General features: G+C 41.2%; 1 protein-coding gene across 1 annotated transcript in view; it reads right to left on the minus strand.

Moving 5' to 3' along the window:
- Window positions 1-25,221, minus strand: part of LOC111862623 — a 200,443-nt gene that overhangs the window by 49,408 nt on the left and 125,814 nt on the right. The window contains exon 5 of the mRNA XM_023848141.2: window positions 22,158-22,386. Within this exon, the coding sequence (XP_023703909.1) occupies window positions 22,158-22,386 (229 nt within the window). The remainder of the gene's footprint in view (window positions 1-22,157; window positions 22,387-25,221) is intronic.

Here is a 25,221-nt window from a genome sequence, read left to right on the forward strand (position 1 = left end):
ATCTGTTCCATTAAAAATATATTTACGATTGAATACCCAAGCAGTATGCAAGCAGAGTGAAGGTTGTCGTTAGTTCTAATTTAAACACAGCGTTTTGAACAAAATTATGAGAAAATTTAATTACAGATGTGAACATCTGTTAACTTATGTAAGATTTGAGGTTTCCACGGCGGTGACTATGAAGAAAGCAGTATTCTGGGATGTGGCGCCTTGTAAATATTGTGTTAACCGACGTTCCTCCGAAACGTCGGTTAACACATCTACACGGCGCCACATCCCAGAAGACTGCTTTCTTCATCTGTTAACTTCTAAGAACACGAAACTAGCAACATTTAAAAACATCATCCTAAATGTGTATATATATATATGTTTGGTTTAATAACTCAAATAATTAGAACTAGTGAAATTTCATACGATGTTCCTGCATTTCCAGTTTATTACATTTTCTTTGATGTTTCAAGAATATCAAAACGAAGTAAATTAAAACAGAAAATATTACTCTCCTTATGCCTTTCATATTTAAAGTGAGGCTCAGGTATCCTTTGGTCGTGTCAATTTTAATAAATTTTTTGTTAAGTAAAAATTAAGAGACATTTAAACAATGTTAACAATGAAATAACAAGCATATTCAGAAATATACAATAACTTGTAGCGAAATTAAACCCAGACACAAAGAGAAGAGCTTACGGATTCCTGCAATTCTCTAGTTCAGAGCAGAGGAAACAAAATAAACATGGACTCCCCAAACCGTAACGAGACGGCTTGCTTGTTTGTTCAGCGGATTAAAAAAACTCGAACCGTATAGGATATTACAGCAGCAATAATCCATTTGTCTTTTTTTTTTATTTCGTCGATGTTCGAGAGTGAGGCTGTGAACGAGCACGCTGTATCAAACATCGATATAAACTCGAAGGGGAACTCGCTCGAAGGGTTTATGGGAGGAATCATTTGCTTATGTACACATCGAAAAGGAAACTCGCATCCAAGAACAAATTTGTTCACTTATTTACAGATTTAACAAGAACTTATTTCTTACATTTTTCGCAGAATTGCTCGTAATTGTCACAGAAATAAGGAACGAATTATAATTTTGCAAAATAACAAAAAAATATTGTAAAAGAAATTCAAATATGTAAAACGCTATATACACTGAAGAGAAACTGAAGAGAACGAACGAATATGTAACAAAGAGAAATATAGAAGAACAGGTAAAAAAAATAAGTTGTCCTTGTGTTTAAGTAATTGATCACTACGCCACGAAGATGTATGGGGGAATGGATGTATAGATTCACAAAACAGAAGTACACGATGAAGGAAAGAGTAGGAAATAAACCATAAAAAATGTTAAATTACAAATAATTACAGTGTATATCGATAAATAAACGTTTACGACATGTCATGCAGCTACTTCTCTTATTTACGTGAACATGTGGTCAATTACGAAATTTTCAGTTTTCTCTCGTCCTTCTGTTCGTCTACATTACCACAAAAGTCCTCTATAAAGTAACCGATTATGTTAAAATTTGCCGAAACCGTCAAAAGACATAAAACACACTGATATATTGCAGATATTGAACAATAAAAGTAAAAATTATAAAGTTTTCCGTGTGCATAATTAATTAAGCATTATGCCATGAAGAAGGCGTGTGGGGAAGTGGAGTTACGGCTACATATTTCTTAACATCGTCGCTAGATGGAACTGAGCGGTGAGTTTTAACCACTGCAACACCGTCCTGAGATAGAGATCCCAGTATTCAAGGATAAAGGAGGCTGGGTGGGTCACAGAGTCGGGTTTGACTGTGTGGACAAGAGAAAACATTTTGTCCCCTACGGGGAATCGAACACTAATTCCTCTGACGTCAAACCTACAGGCCCGTCGCTAAACCGACCGAGCTATCCCAGCTCCCAGATATTGAAAAATAGGAGATACATAATTTTTTAACTTACTTCATTAAGAAGATAAAATTGATGGTATAAATTAGAGGTTCTACGCTATAATTTTGCCTGTGGTTCTGTATGAGTGTGAAACTTGGTCTCTGACATTAAGGGAGGAACATAGACTGAGGGTGTTGAGGAGAATATTTGGACCGAAGAGAGAAGAAGTGACAGGAGGTTGGAGAAAACTGCATAATGAGGAGCTTCATAACTTGTACTCCTCTTCAAGGAGGATGGGGTGGGCAGGGCATGTAGCACGAATGGAGGAGAAGAGGAATGCATATAGGATATAGGTGGGAAAACGATATGGAAAGAGACCACTGGGAAGACCAAGACGTAGGTGGGTGGACTATGAAAATGGATCTCAGAGAGATAGTATGGGATGGTATGGATTGGATGAATCCGTCTTAGGGTAGGGACCAGTGGAGGGCTCCTGTGAACACGGTACTGAACCTTCGGGTTCCATAAAATGCTATGAAGTTCTTGAGTAGCTGCCAATTATGCGGATACTCAAGAAGGGCTCGGCTCCATGAGTGATGATGATGATGATGATGAATGACATCATTAAGAATCTTGCAGATTGAACAAAATATTTCAGACGAATGTCCCAGATTTGAATATGTGTTGTTTCTTCCTGGATTATGTGACTTAGAAGGAAGGACTAATGTCCTATTATTATTATCCAGAAAATATCATGGAAGGATAACTTAGATCGAACCGGCTCTATGACCGAGATGCAAACGGATTACGTTAAGAATTCAAGCCAGTCATGTTATCACTGTCGTAACGAGTTCGGCACACTGAATAATGCAAGTACTACTGACTTTCCAGTTGTTAAAAGTTCCTCAATAATGGACGTCAGACAATAAACGGCACTTCGACTACATGGATTCAAAATGAACTCATTCGTGCATCCCCCCTTTTCGGGAGTTTGCACTGTGGAACATCACAGAGCAATTGATGATCTCACAGAATCCTCTTTTTACAATATTATTAAATAAATCTCTTTATACTAGGCTGAGATAGGCCACCTGCCCAGCTAGTTCCATTGAAATAGCGTTACGAATCTACATTAAGCAGTTGTCAACAGTTTATAATGAAGTCAGCTGTGGAAGATTGAATATTAATGGGTAAGTTACGAAAGAGGCATTTGATGTTTTCAATTTGAAGCGACGGAAGGGATGTACTTGAAGAGGAAGCCCCCCCCAAAAAATTAATAGAGAGAGAAAGGATTGTATTGGGCACATCTGGTCTATTAAGATATGATGAAAGTGAGCTGAAAAGTGTTGGGAAATTCTTGACTAATTGAGCAACTAGTGGCTTCTCAAGAAGGACTCAATGCTTGCAGTTAGTCAGTTAGTTAGGGAAGTAAACTGACGAATCTGGCATGTACTGTCTTCGCTCGCTTGGAAACCGGGATCGTGGGTTCGAATCCCACTCAGGGCATGGATGTTTAGTTTGTGTTTGTGCGTTTTTCTGTGTTTGTGTACAGGTAGAGGCCTTGCGACGGGCTGATCACCCGCCCAAGGAGTCCTACCGAATGAGTATGATCTAGAAAAAAACCGAAGTGAAGGGAGAAGTACGTAGAGGTAGGCCTAGGCCCACTGGGGCTGTAGTGCAATGGAAAAAAAAACTGACGAATCTAGAACGGTTTTCCATTGCATGACGTTGATACCGAACTTCGTAAAAATGTTAAAAGTTGAAATGTTCCACTGAGAGCGAGAGAGGGAATGGTAATTTCAAAAGTACTGTTTTGTCCCCTTAAGAAAAGAAAATATAAAATATAATATTCGGCCTGTGAGACTCAACATTATCTCGAAGAATCCTTATGAAGAGAACTAAAAAATTTAGTCCTTAATAATATTTATTTACTGTCTCGTGTAGGAATGACTCTTACCTCGTAACTACAACTAATACAGCTCTACCGCTGATCTCCACACTTTACTGTTCACTGTTACACACGCACAATATTTCTCAGTCTTCAGTAGTCGTATCCTGGCAACGGATTTCAACACAGTAATTTTACCAATCTCACTGTAACTGCAGCACATATGACAACTTCTTTTCAAAGCCACACTCTTGCAGCTCAACTAACTCGTTGCCATCTCTTCTCAATCTCTTTCAACTGTCGTCTCAAGACATTCCCTAAATTACTGCTCAGCTGGCTTTGGATCCTCGTTATATAGCCTCTGCACCGATCCAACAGAAAACACCGTTTCCACCATTATAGCTCAATAATACCTCCTACACGAAATAAGAAAACGGAAGGCTAATTGGATTGGTCATATCTTACGCAGTAACTGCCTTCTAAAAGAAGTTATTGAAGGAAAGATAGAAGGGCGGATAGAAGTGACCAGAAGACGAGGAAGAAGACGTAAGAAGATGCTGGATGACCTTGGGGACAGAAGATGATATTCTCATTTGAAGGCGAAAGCTCTAGATCGCATTAAGTGGAGGAACTCTTTCGGAAGAGACTGTGGACCTGTCGTCTTGACAGATTACAGATGAATGAATGAATACCTCAGTCACTGCTTGCTCACTCGTTTCACGTGGGAACCTGTTTACCGAGTCGTTGTCTATCAGTGAACGTCTATTCTGGCTTTCAGGCGTCATGTCACAGTATGATACAATCCAATGGGCGGACCGAGGAAGAAACTGTACCGTGTTATAGCCCTCAGTTTGAACACTAGTATATCTAGAAGCCCGTTTGCAGTATTTCTCTACCTTCAAATCCAATATACGTGTAAGTTTCCTTATTCTACTGGAAAATATGACGGTTAAAATAAGGTCGACTGCTGCAACACGTAAATCCTCTACTGGTAGTCGCACGTAGCGTAAGGAATAGTCACCATTGTGTATCTGTTATAGCCCAGAGGGAGAACTCTATGTCTGGAAGTGTTCAAGTTATATTCTTTGAATGCCATATAGAACAGAAGCCTTATTTCTATGCCAACTGCAAGGATCGCTGTTCCATTTAGATAACACTAGCAGGAATTTTTCAATCTCTTCCATTCAATAGTTACTGTAGCTGGGATTCGAGTCATGTTAAATCTGACTGAGTGAGGAAGCAGGCGAGGGGACAAAAGGTTTTCAGTTCGGTTCAATTCTTATTGATTTACGTGCTAACTTAGAAGCCCAAAGGCCAATTACAAAGTGAACACGAGCAAAAGAAACAGAACAAAAAAACGAGGACATTTATATCATCTGAATAATAATAATTGCAGTCGGTATAGCGACTGGCTACGGGCTGGACGACCGAGGGGTCGGAGTTCGAATCATTGTAGGGTCAAGAATTTTCTCTCCTCCACGTCGTCCAGACGGGCACTGGATCCCACCCAACCTCCTATCCAATGGATACTTTTGGTCTTTTCACCAGGGGTAAAGCGGCCGGAGTGTGAAGCTGACCACCCACCTCCAACTAGTGCCGAGGTCAAGAGGTCAAGAAAGTGAGTATCTACATATCCACTCCCCCATCTTCCGAGATTTTATCGCCTCAATGAAGTTTAGTGAACTACTTACTTACTTACTTACTTACTTACTCTCTTATGGAGCTGAGACCTTCTGGAGGAGCCGCCAATTCTGCAGCTACTCAAGAATTTCCCACCATTTTATGGAACTCGAAGTTTCATTACCTGTTCACAAGAGCCCTCCAGCGGTCCCTATCCTGAGCCAGATCAATCCAATCCATACCATCCCATCCTATCTCTCTGATATCCATTTTAATATTGTCAACCCACCTACGTCTTGGTCTTCCCAGTGGTTTCTTTCCTTCTGGCTTTCCCACCAATATCCTATATGCATTTCTCCTCTCCCCCATTCGTGCTACATGCCCTGCCACCTCATCCTCCTTGACTTGATCATTCTAATTGGCGTGGAAATGTCATGAAAGGAATAATTCTACAGGACAGATGGGCACCGTGCGGTGGCTTAAACCAAGCGTGGGGTCAAGGCCACAATGACTAAACTGTGTTGACGGCATAACTCGTCAAAACCCGCATACAATCCTCCTTTAACATTACCTCTAAATGAACTCAGTAAGCTGACGCAAGCCGTAAGACTTCTGTAGTTGCTTGGTTCGAGTACCGGTTGATATGCTGATTATACTGTCTTGGGTTTTTCTGAGGTTGCCCCTCATGTCTCCAAACAAATGCCAGGACATTACCTCAAACTAGGCAACAGTGAAATCCTTCCTCATCATTTACAATTCATTATTCAAAAATTATCTTAGCATTATAGGTATGCAGCTTCAGCTACTGATTTTGTTTCCCTTTGGCGCTATAGCCCCAATTTGGGCCTTGGCCTACCTCCATGAAACTCCGTTTCACTTCGGTTTACTAGATCTTAGATATTCGGTAGGACCTCTTGGGCGGGTGATCAGCTCGACGCAAGGCCTCTACTTGTACGCAAACACAGAAAAACGCGTGCACACACACACACACACACACACACAAACACCAGACATCCATGCCCTGAGTGGAGTTCGAACCCACGATCCCGGCTTCCGAGCGAGCGAAGAGAGTACATGCCTTAGACCGCTTGACTACCGTGACCGGCTCAGTTACTAATGACGTCATTGAATACGCAACATAAAGTTACAATACCATAAAATAAGCAATGATTACTTATTTATTATTTCTTCTTATGACATACGATCAACTTCAAAATTCTTCTGATGTTTCCCGATCTATATAGTTAAGAGAGCAGCGTTAAACGTCCTGCAAAGTGCATTATTAATGCTCTTCACGAGACATATTAGCTTCTGAACTTTCAGCGTGTAACGTAGGAGGCGCACATGGCATAGGTAGAGCTTTAGGCCATTTAATAATAGATGGCACTCAACTCTGCTGTAAAGAGGAGTCGCATAACAGATCAGGTCGATCTACATGCGTTACAAATGCGGGAATGGCAGAGCCGTTGAATTCCCTCTCTGTTTATTGCGCAAAGGTGGGAAACGAAAAATACTAAGACCGTGGGTGTGCCAATGTTGTTTGACGACGAGTCAGTAGTACGAAAATCAGCCAAGTTACCTGACATCAATACTGTACGTCTGTAATGCGTACTTTTATTTGGAAATGCAATCTATACAACATGGCTCAACGAGATGAGATAAAAGAAAAAATGACCATAAAACAGTCCAGTATGCTTAAATAATATACCCGTTTATTTCTAAACATGAAATATAATGATGAAATTGCAATGTTGGCAGTATGTTCATAAAGAGGGGTGATGAATAAAGGATTTTTATGAGAAATGGACCCTATTAACACTGTCCTCATAATTATCAGGATTTTGGACTTTATCCATTGTCCAGAATTCTAGAAACTATAGAACACAACGTTTCGGAAATTTGGTCTGTTTCCAACATCAGACGAGGCGGGAGACACCTACTCTGTTGGGTCCTTCAGAAAGAGCTAACATCAATCACTGGACAGATCCAGTTTCCAAAACGATCACACACCATCTGCCACCACATGATTTCTATGCTAATAATATAAATCAGTTAAAAACACTTGTGATAAAGCCACCAATAAGTATAATCTCTTATTCATTAGATCTTAGTTTACTGAGTACCGATAATGATTATCTGAAGAACGAAACGTACGCCTTTATTTTAACTCAAGTTATCGTGATGATTTATGTGACGCAATACAGCCACAAAGAAACTATAAGAGAGAGACAGTAAATGGCCCACAAATAGAAGTAAAACATCTGTGATGGATGTAATAGGGTTTCTATATATATCACTAGATAGCAGCACAGTCCAACTTCATGATGTATGTATGTATGTATTATGGGAGGGGGTGGGTTTCCCCATGCACTTAGACCAGTTATTGGTCCATTGTGGGTCCCCCTTTTAATTTATACTGTCGCCATACCCTACCGGTAACGGTGCGTGCCATCAGCCCCCGTAGAGCCAACGAGGTGGGCCCCCGGTACCTTGATGCTTCCCCCATCCACCAGAGGCATTGGAGACTACTTGGGAGGGAAAAGACCTGTAATTTAGCTCAGAGGTCTCCTAGAGACATGAGGTTCTTTTACGTGTCGTAAATCTACGACACGGGACACACGGCTTAAAGTCCCTCCCGGAGGACTTGTTCCCTGAATTTTTCCGCCCTTAAAAATTCCACGACTTACGCCGGGTTTGAACCCGCGTACCTTGAGTCATGAGGTGGCAACGTTACCCTTAGACTACGGAGACCGCTCCAGCTTCATGATAGTCTAGGTAGCGGACGCGCATGCACATGTTCAGAGGCTGGTTTCAGTAGTCAAAATGGTACCCGTGTTTGAGGGATGTGCTACCGAAGAACAGCGTTGTTATGCATTTCTTTGTGGTCAAAAGGATTCAATGCAAAAGATATTCATAAAGAAATGATTCCTGCTTACGGTGGGAAGTGTTTGTCGCGTAAAGCGGTTCACAACTGATTCAAAAAATTCTCTCAAGGATGTTCGAAAGTCGCAGATGATGCCCGACCAGGTGCGGAAGTGACTGAGATAAGTCAAAATATTTCTATGCTGCGGGATTCGACGCACTGATAAAGCGATGGGACAAGTGTATCAATGTTGGCGAAGGATATGTCGAAAGATAAATAGTTTATCCACGTTCGCATATCACACGTTTTACGTTACCTATTTACTGACTCTCCCTCGTACATAGAAGAAGGAAACGTCAACAGAATAACGAAGTTATCAATATATTTGTCCGAGTTATGACGGATTTAATGTGAACAAAATTCACAATAAGTTTTCACAGCATCCTAGAAATATTAAACACATAACTGAAACAGAAAGGCATGTCTCAGAGCGGACGGACGAAACACAGGTACATTCTGGCGTTGATAGTGACCTCACTCGAAAGTGGTTTAGCGGCAAACCACGCGCAGGAACTAACAGGGACAAAAGGCTGCGAACGAAAATACCAGGGATTTGTTTACTGCGTACTATTTGGAAATTATGTAGGCCTGTAAAATTGCGGGGGGGGGGACTAAAAGAAACGCAGCAAGGCATAGAGGAAATCGATCACATAACGCAATCAACGGAGTCCCACAGAAGTCGACGGCAATGAAGGGCATACTGTGACATAAAAATGGATAAATTTTAGTAGAGCGGTGCTACTGACCCGTCCCTATGCGCAAAGTGAAATAACTAGATTACTTGTCGCTTAATAAGTTGGATCAAGCGGTAATGCTCCTGTCTTATATCACGAAGGTACCTTGTTCGAATATCTGTTGGGACACCAACTATCCTCATTGAATATTTGAGGTTTTCACAGCGGTGGTTATGAAGAATGCGTCTTCTGGGATGTGGAGCCGTGTAGATCTTGTGAAAACAGACGTTTCAGAGGGGATATATTCCTCGTAACGTTGGTTTACACAAGTTCTACACGGCGCAACATCCCAGAAGACGGAATTCTTGAAATTTTTACTACGTATATATATGTTCCTGAAGATGGAGGCGATACATTCCTCCGAAAAGTCGGTTTACACATGATATATACGACGACACATACCAGAAGACAGAATTCTTCCTATCCTCATTGAAGTTTTAGATGGTTTATCTCAGTTCCTCCAGGTCAATGCTAATATTTTACCTCTAATTATACCAAGACTGTTTCCTTTAACATTCTTTCTAATTCATTCGAGGTCATTGTCACCGTCATTAAACTACAAATAAATATTTTTCTTTTCACTGGCTCCATAGCCCCCTTGGTCCATGGCTCATGATTTTCAGTTTCATTATAATTTTATAGACGGTAGAACTCATTTTACGAGTGATCACCTCGTCGCAAGGTCTCTACCTAAACACAAGACAACAAACACAGAATAAACACATACATATATAAAACATCCATGCCCTGTGTGGGATTCGAACCACGATCCCGGTTTCCAAGCGAGCGAAGACAGTACATGCCTCAGACCGCTCAGCTACCGTGACCGGCAGTGTATAAGAATAATATATAAGAATTCAGTTCGTACCTCACAGGAAACAGATCCGAACCCACGATCCCGGTTTCCAAGCGAGCGAAGACAGTACATGCCTTAGACCGCTCGGCTACCGTGACCGGCAGTGTATAAGAATAATATATAAGAATTCAGTTCGTACCTCACAGGAAACAGATCCGAACCCACGATCCCGGTTTCCAAGCGAGCGAAGACAGTACATGCCTTAGACCGCTCGGCTACCGTGGCCGGCACTAATAATTATATATGAAACGGAATATTTTCCTTTTTAGTTGAACTTGAAACTTCTGACCGCCCAATGTTTAGAGGCTCCATTTTGTTCTGAGATTACGTAATTATAAATGAGATACTCGAGGTTGCCCATGAACTGCGACCCGGATAGGATGTAGAAGTGACGCCCCAAAAATACTAACAGCGCCTTGAAAACCCCTAAAAGAAGCCCAAGTGACACGTGATTCACTGGACTTGGGCCTTTCATTAGATTATCAACTGAAGCTACACGGCGTATTACAATAGCGAAGTGAACATCTGCGTATGTACAGCAACTGGTCGAGTGTTTTGTGCTTCATTATGATTACTGGTTATAAAACAGCTCATATAATAAAGATATTTTGTAGTATACAACTGAGTGCGTTTTCATCACAAGCTCAGTATGTAATTCCTTCTCAAAAATTCATGTTTTTGATAACAATTGTCGCTTAAGACAAAATTATCTCTTCGAAAAGAACCAAGACTAGGTATATTTTAATACAGTTGGCACTACTGTCATCGAAACATATAAATCGAGGCCATAAACTTTAATTCTTTCTTTGATTACTTAACGACTATATCAATATCGAAACTATAGCAAGATGATTAATGAGCGATGAATTTTTAAGAATTTGAAAAGTAAATGTGGTGGTATAATTGAGGTTTTGTCCCAAAAATTTTCTGAAAGGACTGAGGAAAGCTATGAGAACCCTGATTAAAGACAGTCGGTGTTCCATCTGAGACTCGCACTGAGAACCTCCGTAATACAAGTCTCGAGTGATATCGTTGGACCAGCCCATTCAGCTTATACTCACTTATGCATTCATCTTCTGGAGACGCCATTAGATGCAGGGGAGGAAATGGCTTTCCTGTTCAAGGTAGACACTACATTTCTCTCTCTATGGATAGGCGGTGCATATAGCAGGAAAAACCACGGAGAATAACCAACATGTAACTGCCGATAATCTACTAAATCAGGAGATATTTATGAACTAAATGTAGCTGTTATCAATTTTCATAAAGATGTTCTTTTCATACAAAAATACTTGAAAAAACATCCCAATAACGTCTATATTTCTCTTGGAAAAATTTGCAGTTAGGCACAAACAAAAAAAAATAACACACTCCGTGGTTTTAGTCCGCAAGCAATCTATACCGACCGAGCGACCGCCGCTTGTCGGCGAAGTTAGTGTCAACTTTAGCGGATAGATGGCGTCGCGTGGTCAGCGTAACAGATCCCCACGACAGTTAATTTCGGTTTTCTAGACCGAAGCCTCTATTTCCTTGAAATAGCTCCTCAATTATCCTCACGAGGCTGAGTGGATCACGTTCCAGACCCACTACATCTCAGAAAATCTGGTAGAGCTGGGAATAGAACCCGGGACCTCTGGATCTGTAACCAGGAACTCTGACCATTAGACCGACCACAGAGGCGGTCACAGTTTGGCAAACATTTCAGAAAAAATGTAAGATTTGAGGCTTTCACGGCGGTGACTATGAAGAAAGCAGTCTNATAAGAGAGAGGTTCTGTCGTCTTTCACTGCAAAATGTCTAAATAAAGCAAGAGTTCTTGATTCTCCGGACCCGAAAGTTCATTACCGTAACAAATAGAGCTCATCACCGATTCGTATCCTTTGCCAGCTGAATCCATTTGCACACCCTCATACCCCGATTCAAAATGAACTGCTCTCCTGTCTTCGTTTAAGTATCACACGTTGCTTTTCCCATTGAGGTCTAAAATTGTATACTCATTTATCAGAGTTCTGCTGCTTTCTAAATGTTCCGCCCATCTCGACCTCCTTGACCTGATAATGTTAATAACATATAATATTTCTGGTATATATCTTGTACATAATTCACTAAAAGAATGAAACTGATGTTGATGTAATAGTGTCTAACTTGTTTATTTTTTTAATTTATTGTTGTGTAGACTGATTCAAATCGAATTTTTTTACTAATAACATTTGGTGAAGGATGAAATAAAGAGTTATACATGAAGAAATTTATGTAACATCCTGTTATTTCCTTCGTCTCAGACAGAAACATTCTTCTTAATACCCTGTTTTTAAACACCCTCAATTTAAATTTCCTTTGAAGTGAAAGATCCGGCGCAAAACAAATTTAAACGAAATCCATTAAGTCATTCGTGAAATGCACCATGAGGATCCGTCTTCTTGTCAGAGAGGGCGCCCCACATAAACAAGACCATAACTGTCAAACAATAATAAATATCTGGTCATGAACCACAGATGGGGCTCCACACCAAGACTGACTGACTGACTGACCGTCAATCGTAATGTGACTTTGACTTTGACTTTTGTAGGATTAGAGAAATTTTAAACTAGGAGCTGTGAGCGTTAAGAGAGCTGGAGAGTTCAGAAGTTGTAAGAAAATTACTGAAGAAGAATTATAAATCAACCTGTGAAGACTTGATGTGTGATTTGAAGACTTTATTTTATGTGTTATAATTATTTTACTTACGGTTTGTGAGCATCCAATGAATCTAATCATCAAATCCATTCGTCATGCTAACCCCTTTTACGCGACAATACTATATTCTATATAGTGGATAAAGAGACTTTGTGCACACCCTGTATATGTTACTGTTTACGTCTCACTGTCGCAGACAGCGCATTGCTGCCAGCACTGTTTGATTCTACCTTCAAAGGAACATACTTTTTTGCAAAACAAGCTGATACTGAACAACTGAGCTATGAAAATTGGCATTTAGAGTCAGCCTTTGTTGTTTATACGGTTCCTCAGTTCTCACACTACCACAGGTACATGCATTCTGTTACAAAATCCTATTAAGTCAGAAACACAAACACAGTAATTCCTTCCAAGTATTGAAACCCTACTTAGATTACATTAACGAATATTAGTGTCAGTCTTCCGCCATGGGTCTGATTAACATTTTTTTTTCCTTGGCACTACAGCCCCAGTGGGCCTAGGCCTACCTCCATGAACTTCTCCGTTCACTTCGGTTTTTCTAGATCTTACACATTCGATAGGACTCCTTGGGCGGGTGATCAGCTCGTCGCAAGACCTGTACCTGTAGACAAACACAGAAAACCGCACACACACACACTAAACATTCATGCCCTGAGTGGGATTTGAACCCACGATCCAGGTTTCCAAGCGAGCGAAGACAGTGCATGCCTTAGACCGCTCGGCTACCGTGACCGGCAATTAACTGGTTTAGCAGTAAAAAAATTTCTCTTTTCATATCACAGGACCATAAAATTTAATGTTTTCTGTTTTCATCTGCATAAAATTTTGTTGCAGGAGAAATGTTATTTAGCAAAGGGAAAGAAAAATGCCCGAGATAATATTGTGATATCAATCCATTACTAGGTAACGGCTTTTTGAAACACGTCTCCGAGGCTATGATAGAGACATCGATTCTTAGGCAACGCATACAGAAACATTTCCATTACAACGGACAGGTAAATGTTCACACAGCAACGAAAGACAGATACGTGAAGTAGGAGCCTTTGGGGGAGGTGATATCTGTACAGTCCTACCAAAACCTATCTCAGGGAGAGATAGACCAAAAACAGGCAGTCAGAAGAGAGAAGAGATTGGATACTGGAGAGTCTTGCCGAATGGAAGAAGTCCAGTTCGAGAACAAGACAGAAGAGGAGAGATTGGGTACAGACCTGCTCACCGAATTTGTACAAGGAGCACCCAAGGGTGGAAGTGTTGAAGACTTTTTGTGTTATTGTTCCAGGAACCTTCTGAAGTGTTATAAGTATTTGTAGATCCGCCTGGTTATTGTCCAATAAATCGATTCATCAATCCAGATACCTCATTAATTATTTGTTGCGTTACCAGAATAAATGACAATATCAAGATATTCTTTGTGAAATTTTAATTTAAAGGACCAGTTTCAACTACCTTTTTATGTAATTTTAAATCGTTTCTGTTTAAATCACAGACATGTCAATGTTCGTTGATTTGCGGCCCATAATTTGGGGGTCATAATTGTTATTAACAATTCAATTACATCTTCAATCATATATGATATTTCTGGTGGTACGTATGAATTAAGTCCAGTTAATATTCGTCCTTTTTAAAATTATCACGTAACATATCCAACAGATCAACATACTATTCAGCGAGTGCGATATATCGAAAGTTTTACGTATAAGTTTTATTCACAGAAAGTGGCGTACAATTTTCCGTCACGCCCTATGAAATAATGTTGCAATTTCTGAGCACCCATGTTAGAAAAAGACACTCGATTTGGAGAGCTTCATTAAGGATTTCTTCTGAAACGAAATCTATTTTCGATTGCTAATTATCACAGCCCGTTCTTAAGTCAGTTCTCTATAATAATTCTTGCCAATTTCAGTCGAATATTATTATTGTTCCAAATAAGAATTAAGTTAAAAGTAAAGTTACTTCTGTAACAGGCCGTGGAGGCCCATAGGGTTGTAAGACGTTGAGGTTTCCACATTTTCTAGATAATCGGCTCACAGATGACGGTGAGGTTGTCAGTCTTAGGCGCCGGCCGCCTTTTACCGCCAGGAACATTCCTGGAACTCATTTCTGTTAGACGCTGAGTCGACACCAAGGCCATAGTGAGGCTGAAAGGATTAGATAAATGAAAAATCCAATGACCTAATTGGGAGTTGATCCCACAACTTTCCGCCATGTAAACCCAGAAAGGGCCAGGAGTAACTCCTCAACGGATCTCTATACCACAATATGTATACTTCAAAACCATGTGGCGGCAACCAAAAGCATCTTCATCGACAGTGTTTTCATTGTCCGTTGTTTGCAATGTATTGTATTGTGGTACGTAAGGCTGCACCCCAACTGAATCGTGACAGACAGACAGACAGACAGGTTGTGGTAACTGACATTTCTCTCGGTTCATTCCGACCAATGCTCTCAATGCATGGGTATCCTGAAATTTGCTAGGTGTCAGAACTTCGCAAATCATATCGACTTCTGATTCACAATTTTGACGACCTGGCATGCATAAAACTGGCAGCCGGAACAGTGACGTAATCAAACAACATACTGATCATTATAACCTAGATATAAATAAGCAAATTGAAGGATTTCAGTAATTAAATAAAATATATTCCCATTCCTCTCCAGCCTAAAACAAACTCCGTGATTTTAGTCCGCAAGCAAACACTACCGACCGAGCGACCGCCGCTTGTCGGCGAAGTTTAGTGTCAACTTTTGCGGATAGAGAGTGTTGCGTGGTCAGGGCAACGAATCCCCACGACCGTTAATTTCGGTTTTCTAAACCGGAGCAGCTATTTCCTTGAAATAGCGGCTCAATTATCCTCACGAGGCTGAGTGGACTCCGTTCCAGAACCACTACTTCTCAGAAAATATCTTATAGTGCCGGGAATCGAACTCGGACCTCTGGATCTGTAGCCAAGAACGCAGATCACTCTACAACCACACATAAAAATTTACTCATCCGCATCGCATTCAGAACGGAATTGGAATAAAAATAAATTAATAAATATAGTTATGCCTGTGCTTAACTAATTAAGCGCTACATCATGAAGGCGCATGGGGCAGTGGAGGAATAGATCCACATTTTCTTGACCTCGGCATTAGTTGCAGGTAAGTGGTCAGTTTCACTCCATGACCGTTTTACCCCCGCACCCCATTGGATAAGAAGCAGGGTGGGTCCCAGAACCGGTGTGGACGACGTGGAGAAGAGAGAATTCTTGACCCTACCGGGACTCGAACTGTGACCCCTCAGTCATACAGCTATACCGGCTGCGCTATCCCGGCTCCCACAATATCGTTACAAATTTCATGTCTCCCTTTCTAAATGATAGTCAAGAGAAGGGCTAAGTTACCAAGAGATAACTTATTGGAATTCCGAGAAGGATTGTAAATACATTCTATCATCTTCTGAGAAAGGAGGGTGGAAAATTATATTAAAATGTGAAATTTCTGTAAAATCTGAGGATTCAGCTGCCCTGAAAGTTAATAATATGGTCTTTTTGTGTTATGATATCGCGTCGCCTGACAACAGATGTTGCAGGTTGCCTCCACGTTGCTCCTACTAATCGAAACTTTTATCCATTCTGTCTCAGAGACTTGAAACGTTAAAGGAAAACGAAAACGTCTCACTGTGAGTGTCGATGAATCAGAGGCCTTCACGAGTTCAATATACCTCCGTCTAGTATGTCTAAGAAAATAAAATATGGCGGACTTCCGGTTCTAATGGCTGTGAATGTGAGCAATATCGTACGAAATGTGACGTCGTGTAGTCTGGCAACATTATACTTGCTGAATGTATTCATCGACAGTAAAGGTGGACGTAGTACTTTCCTTCTTAAAGTCTGTAAACTTCTACCAGATTTTATGGCGTCACATATAAGTAAAGAGTAACTTTGTAACGTAAAGCAAGTTGTTGTCAACACGTCACAATACATTCAGAGATTCTAAATAAATAAGAAAACACGACGTTTCGGAAACTGGATCTGTTTCCGCCCTCAGGTGAGGGAAGACACCTACTCTGTTGGGTCCCTTAGAAAGATCTAGCCTCAAACTTAGTTAATTAGAACCCAGACGATGGACAAAGTCCGAAAACCCAGTATCTCTGTGTGTTATACACCATCCTCAGAACCCTATAGCATCTACTTGAATACACGTTAAAAGAAAACCTGACTTTACATGAATATTTGGCCGTTCACAAGCATATGAATCCACATTATCTATAATTAACGGAAACTGTTTAACACGAAACTGAAAAGTAACAACAATCTAAAGGCACAAATACATTTCAATATTTGTTAGTTTATTTATTTCCTGTTTTTTATTCATATATTTTTTCCTCTTACTTTGTTAAGTATAATTTATCTGAAGGCGAGCATTTCTGGTACAGTGCGAAGTAATTAAGCTGAGGCGTCGAAAAAATATATGCACAATACCTTAAGAAGCGAAACAAGGAAACAAAGAAGGTCAAAGGAAGGATAGGAAACAAATAAAAAAGGGTAGTACCCACAGGCAGGAGGAAACTGCATAATGAGGAGCTTCGTAACTTGAATTCTTCACAAAATATAATTAGAACGATCATGTTAAGGAGGATAAAATGCGCAGGGCATGTAGCACGAATGGGGATAAGAGGAATGCATATAGGATATTAGTGGGAAATCCAGAAGGAAAGAGATCACTAGGAAGACCAAGATGTAGGTGCTTGGAAAAATTTAAAATGGATCTTAGAGAGATAGGATGAGGTGGTATGGACTGGATCCATCTGGCTCAGGATAGGGACCAGCGGAGAGCTCTTGTTAACACAGTAATGAACCTTCGGTTCCCATGAAATGCTAGGGAATTCTTGAGTAGCTGCACAATTGACGGCTTCTAAAGAAGGGCTCAATTCCATGAAGTTAGTTGGTTTGTACTGACAGAGCCACATATGGAGCAACCATTTCGCATTTAAATCCATGGGATATGCGCTGCAAAACTGCAGTAAGTATCCTGTGAGAAGGAAACCTGCCTGAAACGTAAAACTGTTCAAATTCTTTTGTGATGTTATTATAAATCGGATTTACAGTGTAATTCGTAAATCTCATTCATATCGCATTCAAGTATTTGACTGGCAAAAAGTACCTTGAGGTTTGGGGGAGAGGGTGTTGATTGCATTGGATCAGATTATTGAGTTTTATGAGGCAGACGCCCTTCTGCTGAAAGAGGATCGGACCCACAACCATGTCGAAACGAAACGGACGTTTCCTGAGTAGGAAAAAAGTGTGAAGAGATTTATATGCTGGGCGAAGGGGAAGCTGCACCTTTAATTGGTAGTCGGTCTGAAGCTCTGTATGGCTCCCCGGAGCCCAGTTCCAGAGATGGACTTGTTGGAACTGTGCCGGTCTCCTGTAGGAAGCAGGTGAAACAGACACACGAATCAACAACTCGGCGAACTGCTAGAGAGTGGAATTGGGGGGGCCGACTCTATTTTAGAGTCATAGGACTTCGGTTCTTTGTTCTCGGCCTTAGCAACGCAACTGTTCCTTTGGTAAACACGACAGAATTATTATGTTCTGTGCGCATCACGTGTTTAAGCGATATATTACATAGAATGGGATTTATAAATTTCGAAAAAAACTCCAAAAATAAGATATAAAGGTTTATGTCGATGGTACATTAGTACAAANTTGTACGTTACAATATTGTAAGACGAATGGATGTAATCAGGCATACAGGCAATGTTACCATAGCCCCACAATACGCTTTGTGCAAACAGGTTTAAGATAACTTTATCTCAGCTCTATTTCAATATTCTCTCTGTCACTAGAAACGGAAATGACCGTAACAGGATCGAGAGCGGTAATCTGAAGAATAAGGTCTGCGTGTAAATATACGTGCAGAGCTTCCTGAATATGCCGAGTGCACAAGGGTCATTCGAACCTCATATACCCGCAAGGTCTAGAAATTTCCGAGGTGTAGTTGTCATGTACGAGTAATGACATATTTTTCATACCGAGCTCAATGAACCGCCATGACGCAATGCCTGTGTCATTAATGTCCAACCAGGGGATGGAGTAACAGACAGGGTCACGCTATGCGGGACGTCAGATGAAAGGTGTCTTTGTGTAATTCTTTATTCACTGTTTATTTAAAGTCACTGTCGGTATCTTACATTATATAGGATCAAACAATAAGATGAGAAGTTAAAAATATCAACGTACAAGGGTGTGGAGGATCATAGGGTTGTGAGACGTCGAAGCCTCTACATTTTCTTTAGACAATCGGTACAGATGGCAGTGAGTTTGTCAGCCTCACGCGCCTGCCGCCTTTCACCCCCCAGGAATATTCCTGGTACACATTTCTGTTAGACGTTGAGTCGAACACAGGATCATAGAGCAACTGGAAGGATTAGGTCAATTGAAAATATCCACCTCATCGGTACTCGAACCTGCGACATTCTTGCTTGTAGTATAGTGCCTCAACCAACTACGCTAAGACTGCGCCATAGCTCAAGCGGTTAGTCGCTGGCTTCCTACCGCGGCGGCCCGGGTTCGATCCCGAGTCTGATCAAGTGGGATTTGTGGTGGACAAAGTGGCGCTGGGGCAGGTTTACTCCGAGTACTTCGGTTTCCCCTGCCAATCTTCATTCCACCAATTGCTCCATAATCACCGTCACCTATCATCTGGTGCTGGTAAAATAGGCCAGAAGTGGCCGCAGTACAAGGGACTTAGTCCCACACCACTAGTAATAAAATAGAACTACGTTATCGCCTGTCTCCAAATAAAACCAAACAGCAAGTGGTGTTCGCAAGCGGTCACCCATCAAAGTACTAACCACGCCCAATGTTGCTTAACTTCGGTGACCTAAAGACAACCAATGTTTTCTACTTGGTATCGTCGTTGACAATATGAATTCAACGAGTAATAAATTGAAAGCGATGTGGCAGGAAGTGACCGTTTTGAGGTAATATCCTTGTGATTTCCTGGAATGGCCGAGGAATATCAAGGAAAATGTTGGTCAGATTTGCCAGTGTCCCGCATAAAGTAGGAAGATATATTTTTAAAGGCCGTGCATTTTTTTTATTGCTAGTGGGGTGGGACTAAGTCTCTAGTACTGCGGCCACTTCTGGCCTATTGTACCAGCCCCAGATGATAGGTGAGGGTGATTGTAGAGCAATTGGTGGAATGAAGATTGGCAGGGGAAACCGAAGTACTCGGAGAAAACCTGCCTCAGCGCCACTTTGTCCGCCACAAATCCAACTTGACCAGACCCGGGATCGAACACGGGCCGCCGCGGTGGGAAGCCAGCGACTAACCGCTTGAGCTATGGGCCGGCCTCAAGGCGTGTTGGTTGAATTCCGTAGTGAAGTACATAATTTGGTTGTTCTCTCGTGCATTTGTACATTCATTACGTCATAAATTTGCGATAACAATTTCGAGTACTCAAATCCTTCGCCAGCTTATAGCAATTTATCGCTGATACGTTTTCAGTCGTTAGCCGTTACTCATTAACGGCGACAATTCGTACATTGTCATCAGTTTCCATAGCGATTACTATAGCAAAACTGACAACACTGTTATGTGGCTAAATTGGCGGAACTAGCCAAGATAAATAAATTCCTTACCTGAGTGTTACAGATCACTGGAAAGTGACAAAAGCAAATAGCGAGCTTGTCCTTGGGCACTTACCACGTGACAATAATCAGAGTTCAAAGGATGCGCTTAAAATGTAAACATTAACGAGCATTCGGCTTGACTGGAGACAGCCTAATGACAGCAATTTTAACATCGCAATCAACGAGAAAAAGCGAGAACTACAAATGTTTGAATTAAGCTTCGTTCCTAGAAAGGGCGGAAAATGCCAAAGTTAAGAGCAGTTTTGAGGTTAGATATCTTCAAAAATTCAGTCTTATTACTGATATGTGGAACAGCAGCCGATCACACTGGCCACAAGGTCTACGCAATCGGCCTTCTTCGTCCTCTCAAATATTTGGATCGTGTGTTCGAATCCCTCTTGAGACACGAATGTCTGTGTGCGTTTATTCTGTGTTTGTGTTGTTCTGTGTACAGGAAGTGGCCTTGCGATGGACAGAGCACTCGTTCAAGGAGTCCTACCGACTACGTAAAAGGTCAAGAAACTGGAAAAGCTGCCAAGGTTCAAACAAAAGGGCTTTAAAGTCATGAATAGAATAGAACAGCGGTGTTCATGCTCCGAGAGCTAGCGTTTTAGTAAATTAAGGTTGGAATACTTGACTGATATTCATATGGAATTATTATGAGGCAACGAACATTTTCAAACAGGAATTAATATTACTCTATCAGTAACAGGGGCTATAAGTTTCTACGAAAATATGTGAGGGGAGGTATTACTAGCCGCACGCACATACCAGGCACGGAACAAATGATACGTGGATTTCATGCTGCATATGTTTCGGGATTACAGCTTTTGAGGACCAACGGTTTCGAACATGAAGAAAGCAGTCTTCTGGGATGTGGCGCCTTTTAGATATTGTGTTAACCGACATTTAGGAGGAACGTATCGCTTCCATCTTCAGGGTGGAAGGAAAAAGAAGAAAAATCTGCTTGCGAAGAACCAGCGTGAGCAGGCGCAAATAGATTAATGTGATATTAGACATTAGTATATTCGCAACTGCTCACGCTGGTTCTTCGCTAGCGGATTTTCTTCTTTTATTTCTTGTTCTACCCTGAAAATGGAGGCGATACGTTCCTCCGAAATGTCGGTAACACAATTTCTACACGGCGCCACATACCAGAAGACTACTTTCTTCATAGTCACCGCCGTGAAAACTTCAAATCTTACACGTTTCGAACGTGATTTACCTCAGCTACTTTGGTATTTCAGCAATAATTAAACTTCCTAATTTCCCAAAACTCCTATCACAGTGGCCATGCGGTCTAAGGCATGACATCTCTTCGCTCGAACACTGGGGTCGTGGGTTGCAATCCCACTCAGGGCGTAGATGTCTGTGTGCGCGTTTATTCTGTTTGTATTGTCACGTGTATATACGTGTAGGTAACGGCCTGGCGACGGGCTGATCCCCCGTCCAGGGAGTCATATAAACTTTGTAACAATGATTAAGAGCAGAACTATAAGGCTTATTTTTGACTTTATACGTTGTCTGGTATATATAAGAAGAAAAACCACAACGTTTCGTTGACTCGACTGCCTCAGGTGGATGAGGCAGGATAGACCTACTCAGTTGGGCCCGTTAGAAAGAGCTAGTCTCAATCACTAGGTTCAGTCCACCTGAGGACGGAGACAGATCCAGTCTCCGAAACGTTAAGTTTTATGTTTTATATATACCAGATGATGGATAGAGTCCAAAATAAGCCTAACAGTTCTGTACGGCATATACCGTCGTCAGAATCCTTTCAAGTATATTATGATTAAGAAACTGAAGAACAAAGGGCTGTAGAGCCATTGATGAATAAATGAATACCCCAAACACTCATAAACTGAAAGTATTAAGAAGCGTCATTATATAACAATAATTTTAAGTTACGAACCTATTTCTTACGTAGAGGAATGTTTGTACTTACTTGCAGAGGCAGAATGCGATTTCGAGGCTCCACCTAAGTTCCGAGGTTCTATAAAAGTTCTGCAGCGCGTCCATGCAGGACTCCCGATTGCAGCGGCTCGCGTCGCAGTAGCGGAGCACGGCCTGTAGGGCTACCTTGCAGCTGTAGTTGCTGTTGCACAGATCCAGGGCCAGATGACACGTGCTTTGGAAGCTGAAGTTTCTGGGTAGCTCTCCTTCCGGTTCAGAACCTGCGGGGGAAGTGGATAACGCATTCTCCATGCTACACTGCCACAACACAGAAATATGTGACCAAATCCCTAGCCAATGAGGAACCGATAAGCACCAAACTTACTGAGATATCTTTGTTCAAGATCTGTTTGTAACACCAAATTCTGATGTTCTTGGCTGAAAGATGAATATTATATTTTATTATATTTAAGCATTCTGTTGCACTCTACACGATAAATGATACAAACTCCGTCCTAAGTGCAAACAATATATATTATATGTTTGCACTTGGGACGGAGTTTGTATCATTTATCGTGAAAGATGAAGCTTGTGCAGATAAAGTATCTAATTATCAGGATCCAATTATGCTCAAATTCTGATATTATTTTGGAAGGAGATAAAACTTACATTATCGAAATCCCGAATAACGTTCACATTTTATCTATCATATATTTTGTAAGTTCTATTCATAATATATATAAAAAGGTAAAGCTATCCCTGTAACAGTCCGTGGAGGCCCATAGGTGTGTGAGACATCGAGGTTCCCACATTTTCTAGAAAATCGGTTCACAGATGGCGGTGAGGTTGTCAGCCTTACGCGCCGGCCGCCAAATTACCCCTCAGGAAGATTCCTGGTACTCGTTTATGTTAGAGGATTTTTCTTTTTTTGCTCGTGGGGTGGGACTAAGTCCCTTGTACTGCGGCCACTTCTGGCCTATTGTACCAGCCCCAGATGATAGGTGAGGGTGATTGTGGAGCAATTGGTGGAATGAAGATTGGCAGGGAAAAACGAAGGACTCGGAGAAAACCTACCCCAACGCCATTTTGTCCACCACAAATCCCACTTGATCAGACCCTGGATCGAACCCGGGCCGCCGGGGTGGAAAGCCAGAGACTAACCGCTTGAGCTATGGCGCGACCCACTGTTAGAGGCGTAGTCGACCCCAGAGCCAATAGAGCGACTGGAAGGAATAGATTAAATGAAAATTTCAATAACCTCATTGGGAATCGAACCCGCAAACTTCTGGCTTGTAGCACAGTGCTTCAATTAACTACGCTACCACTTGTTCCATTCTTAGTACATAGACTTTGCATTTATTTCTACATTTCAGGCAACTTACTTGACATGTGACACAAAGGAACTGAACCTAACTCCAATCTTCAACTGACAGCATTTTTAAAATTTTACTTGTGTACTGCACACAAAATATTCAAATTAAATTAATTTTATTTGAATAATGATTCCTCTAAGTCACATTATCTGAATGAATAATTGTGTTTGTGCATCTTGACGAACACGTGATTTTCTTAACAAATTAACTGTTACTTGACGTGAACTAGCCTATACACATATATCAGGCTCATTGGTTTTAATGTTATAAATTAATATGACACATCGTGAATGTCAGTATTAAAGGAGATACGTGACGATTCTGCTGCAAACCTAAGTACAATCAGTGTTTAGTGTTATGTTTGCGGATAATGCAACAAACGGAAACCACATAAAATTAATCTTATGCACAGAAAAGAAGAATGAGCAAAAATTATTTTTTTAATATTGCGGTAGATCATACAGGTCAGGCAAGCGATTAGAAAGACAATATTAGAATTATGGCAGCCGATAGGGGTCTGAACTATTAAATCTTGTCTTTATAGTAGCACGCTTCAGGCTAATGAAGCTAATAGAACAATTTCCAAAATGCGTCTGATTTTAAGAGCATTTTATTGCAAAAGTTTCACATTATAATTATATAAGAGAGCAACAAAATAGTAATTTCTTTAGTCTTACTATCATTTATAATTTATTCTGTATGAATGCATACTAATTTTGTCTGTGGTTCTGCATGTGTGTGGAACTTGGTCTCTGATATTAAGGGAGGAACATACACTGAGGGTGTTGAGGAGAATATTTGGACCGAAGAGAGATTAAGTGACGGGAGGTTGGAGAAAACTGCATAATGAGGAGCTTCATAACTTGTACTCTTCTCCAAGTATAATTAGAATGATCAAGTCAAAGAGGATGAGGTGGGAAGGGCATGGAGCACGAATGGGGAGAAAAAGTAGCCGGTAGGATATTGATGGGAAGGCCAGAAGGAAAGAGACTTATGGAAAAACGAAGGCGTAGGCGAGTGGATAATATTAAAATGGATCTTAGAGAGATAGGATGGGATGGTATTGATTGGATTGATCTGGCTCAGGATAGGGACCACTGGATATATCTCATCAATTATCCTCACGAGGCTGAGTGAACCCCGTTGAGATCCACTACTTCTCAGGAAATCAGGTACCTCTGGGTATCGAACCCGGGACCTCTGGATATGTAGCCAGGAACTCTGACCATTAGACCACAGAGGCAGTCATATTTTTATAAACTTTGTGAAATTTACCTCATTCTTTCTAATTCTTTCTTATTTCAAAATGCAGGTCAATTATTAATGGATAATTAACTACGCAGGTTCATAATTCTAGTAAATATTGTCGCGCAACATGTTACACTGCTCCCTCCTTAAGGCTGTTCGTCCCGAATAGCCTAACGGTGCACCCCCGTTCCTTTTCCGTCCCATAGCTGTTCTTGCAGCATCTGGTCTCCGGCTGTTACAACGGCTCCCTTCTTAAGATCAACTCGTCTCGGGTGGTTTCCTTTCAGCCCGGCAGAAGATCCAGTCGCGTCCCATTCATCCATCACTTTCATTCTGTCGCACATTCACTCTCAATGGGGAGGCCGGTTCTTCTATTTTACCGGTTCCTCCTCTGCTTGAAGTCTCTTTTTCCGTTTTGGAGGGGGTCGTCCCCTCCACAAAGTCCAGTCCTTGGTCATTTCTTTCTTCGGAGGTTCCTCATGTCGACGTAACAGC

This window comes from Cryptotermes secundus, unplaced genomic scaffold (assembly GCF_002891405.2).
Source record: "Cryptotermes secundus unplaced genomic scaffold, Csec_1.0 scaffold2487, whole genome shotgun sequence".
NCBI lineage: Eukaryota > Metazoa > Arthropoda > Insecta > Blattodea > Kalotermitidae > Cryptotermes > Cryptotermes secundus.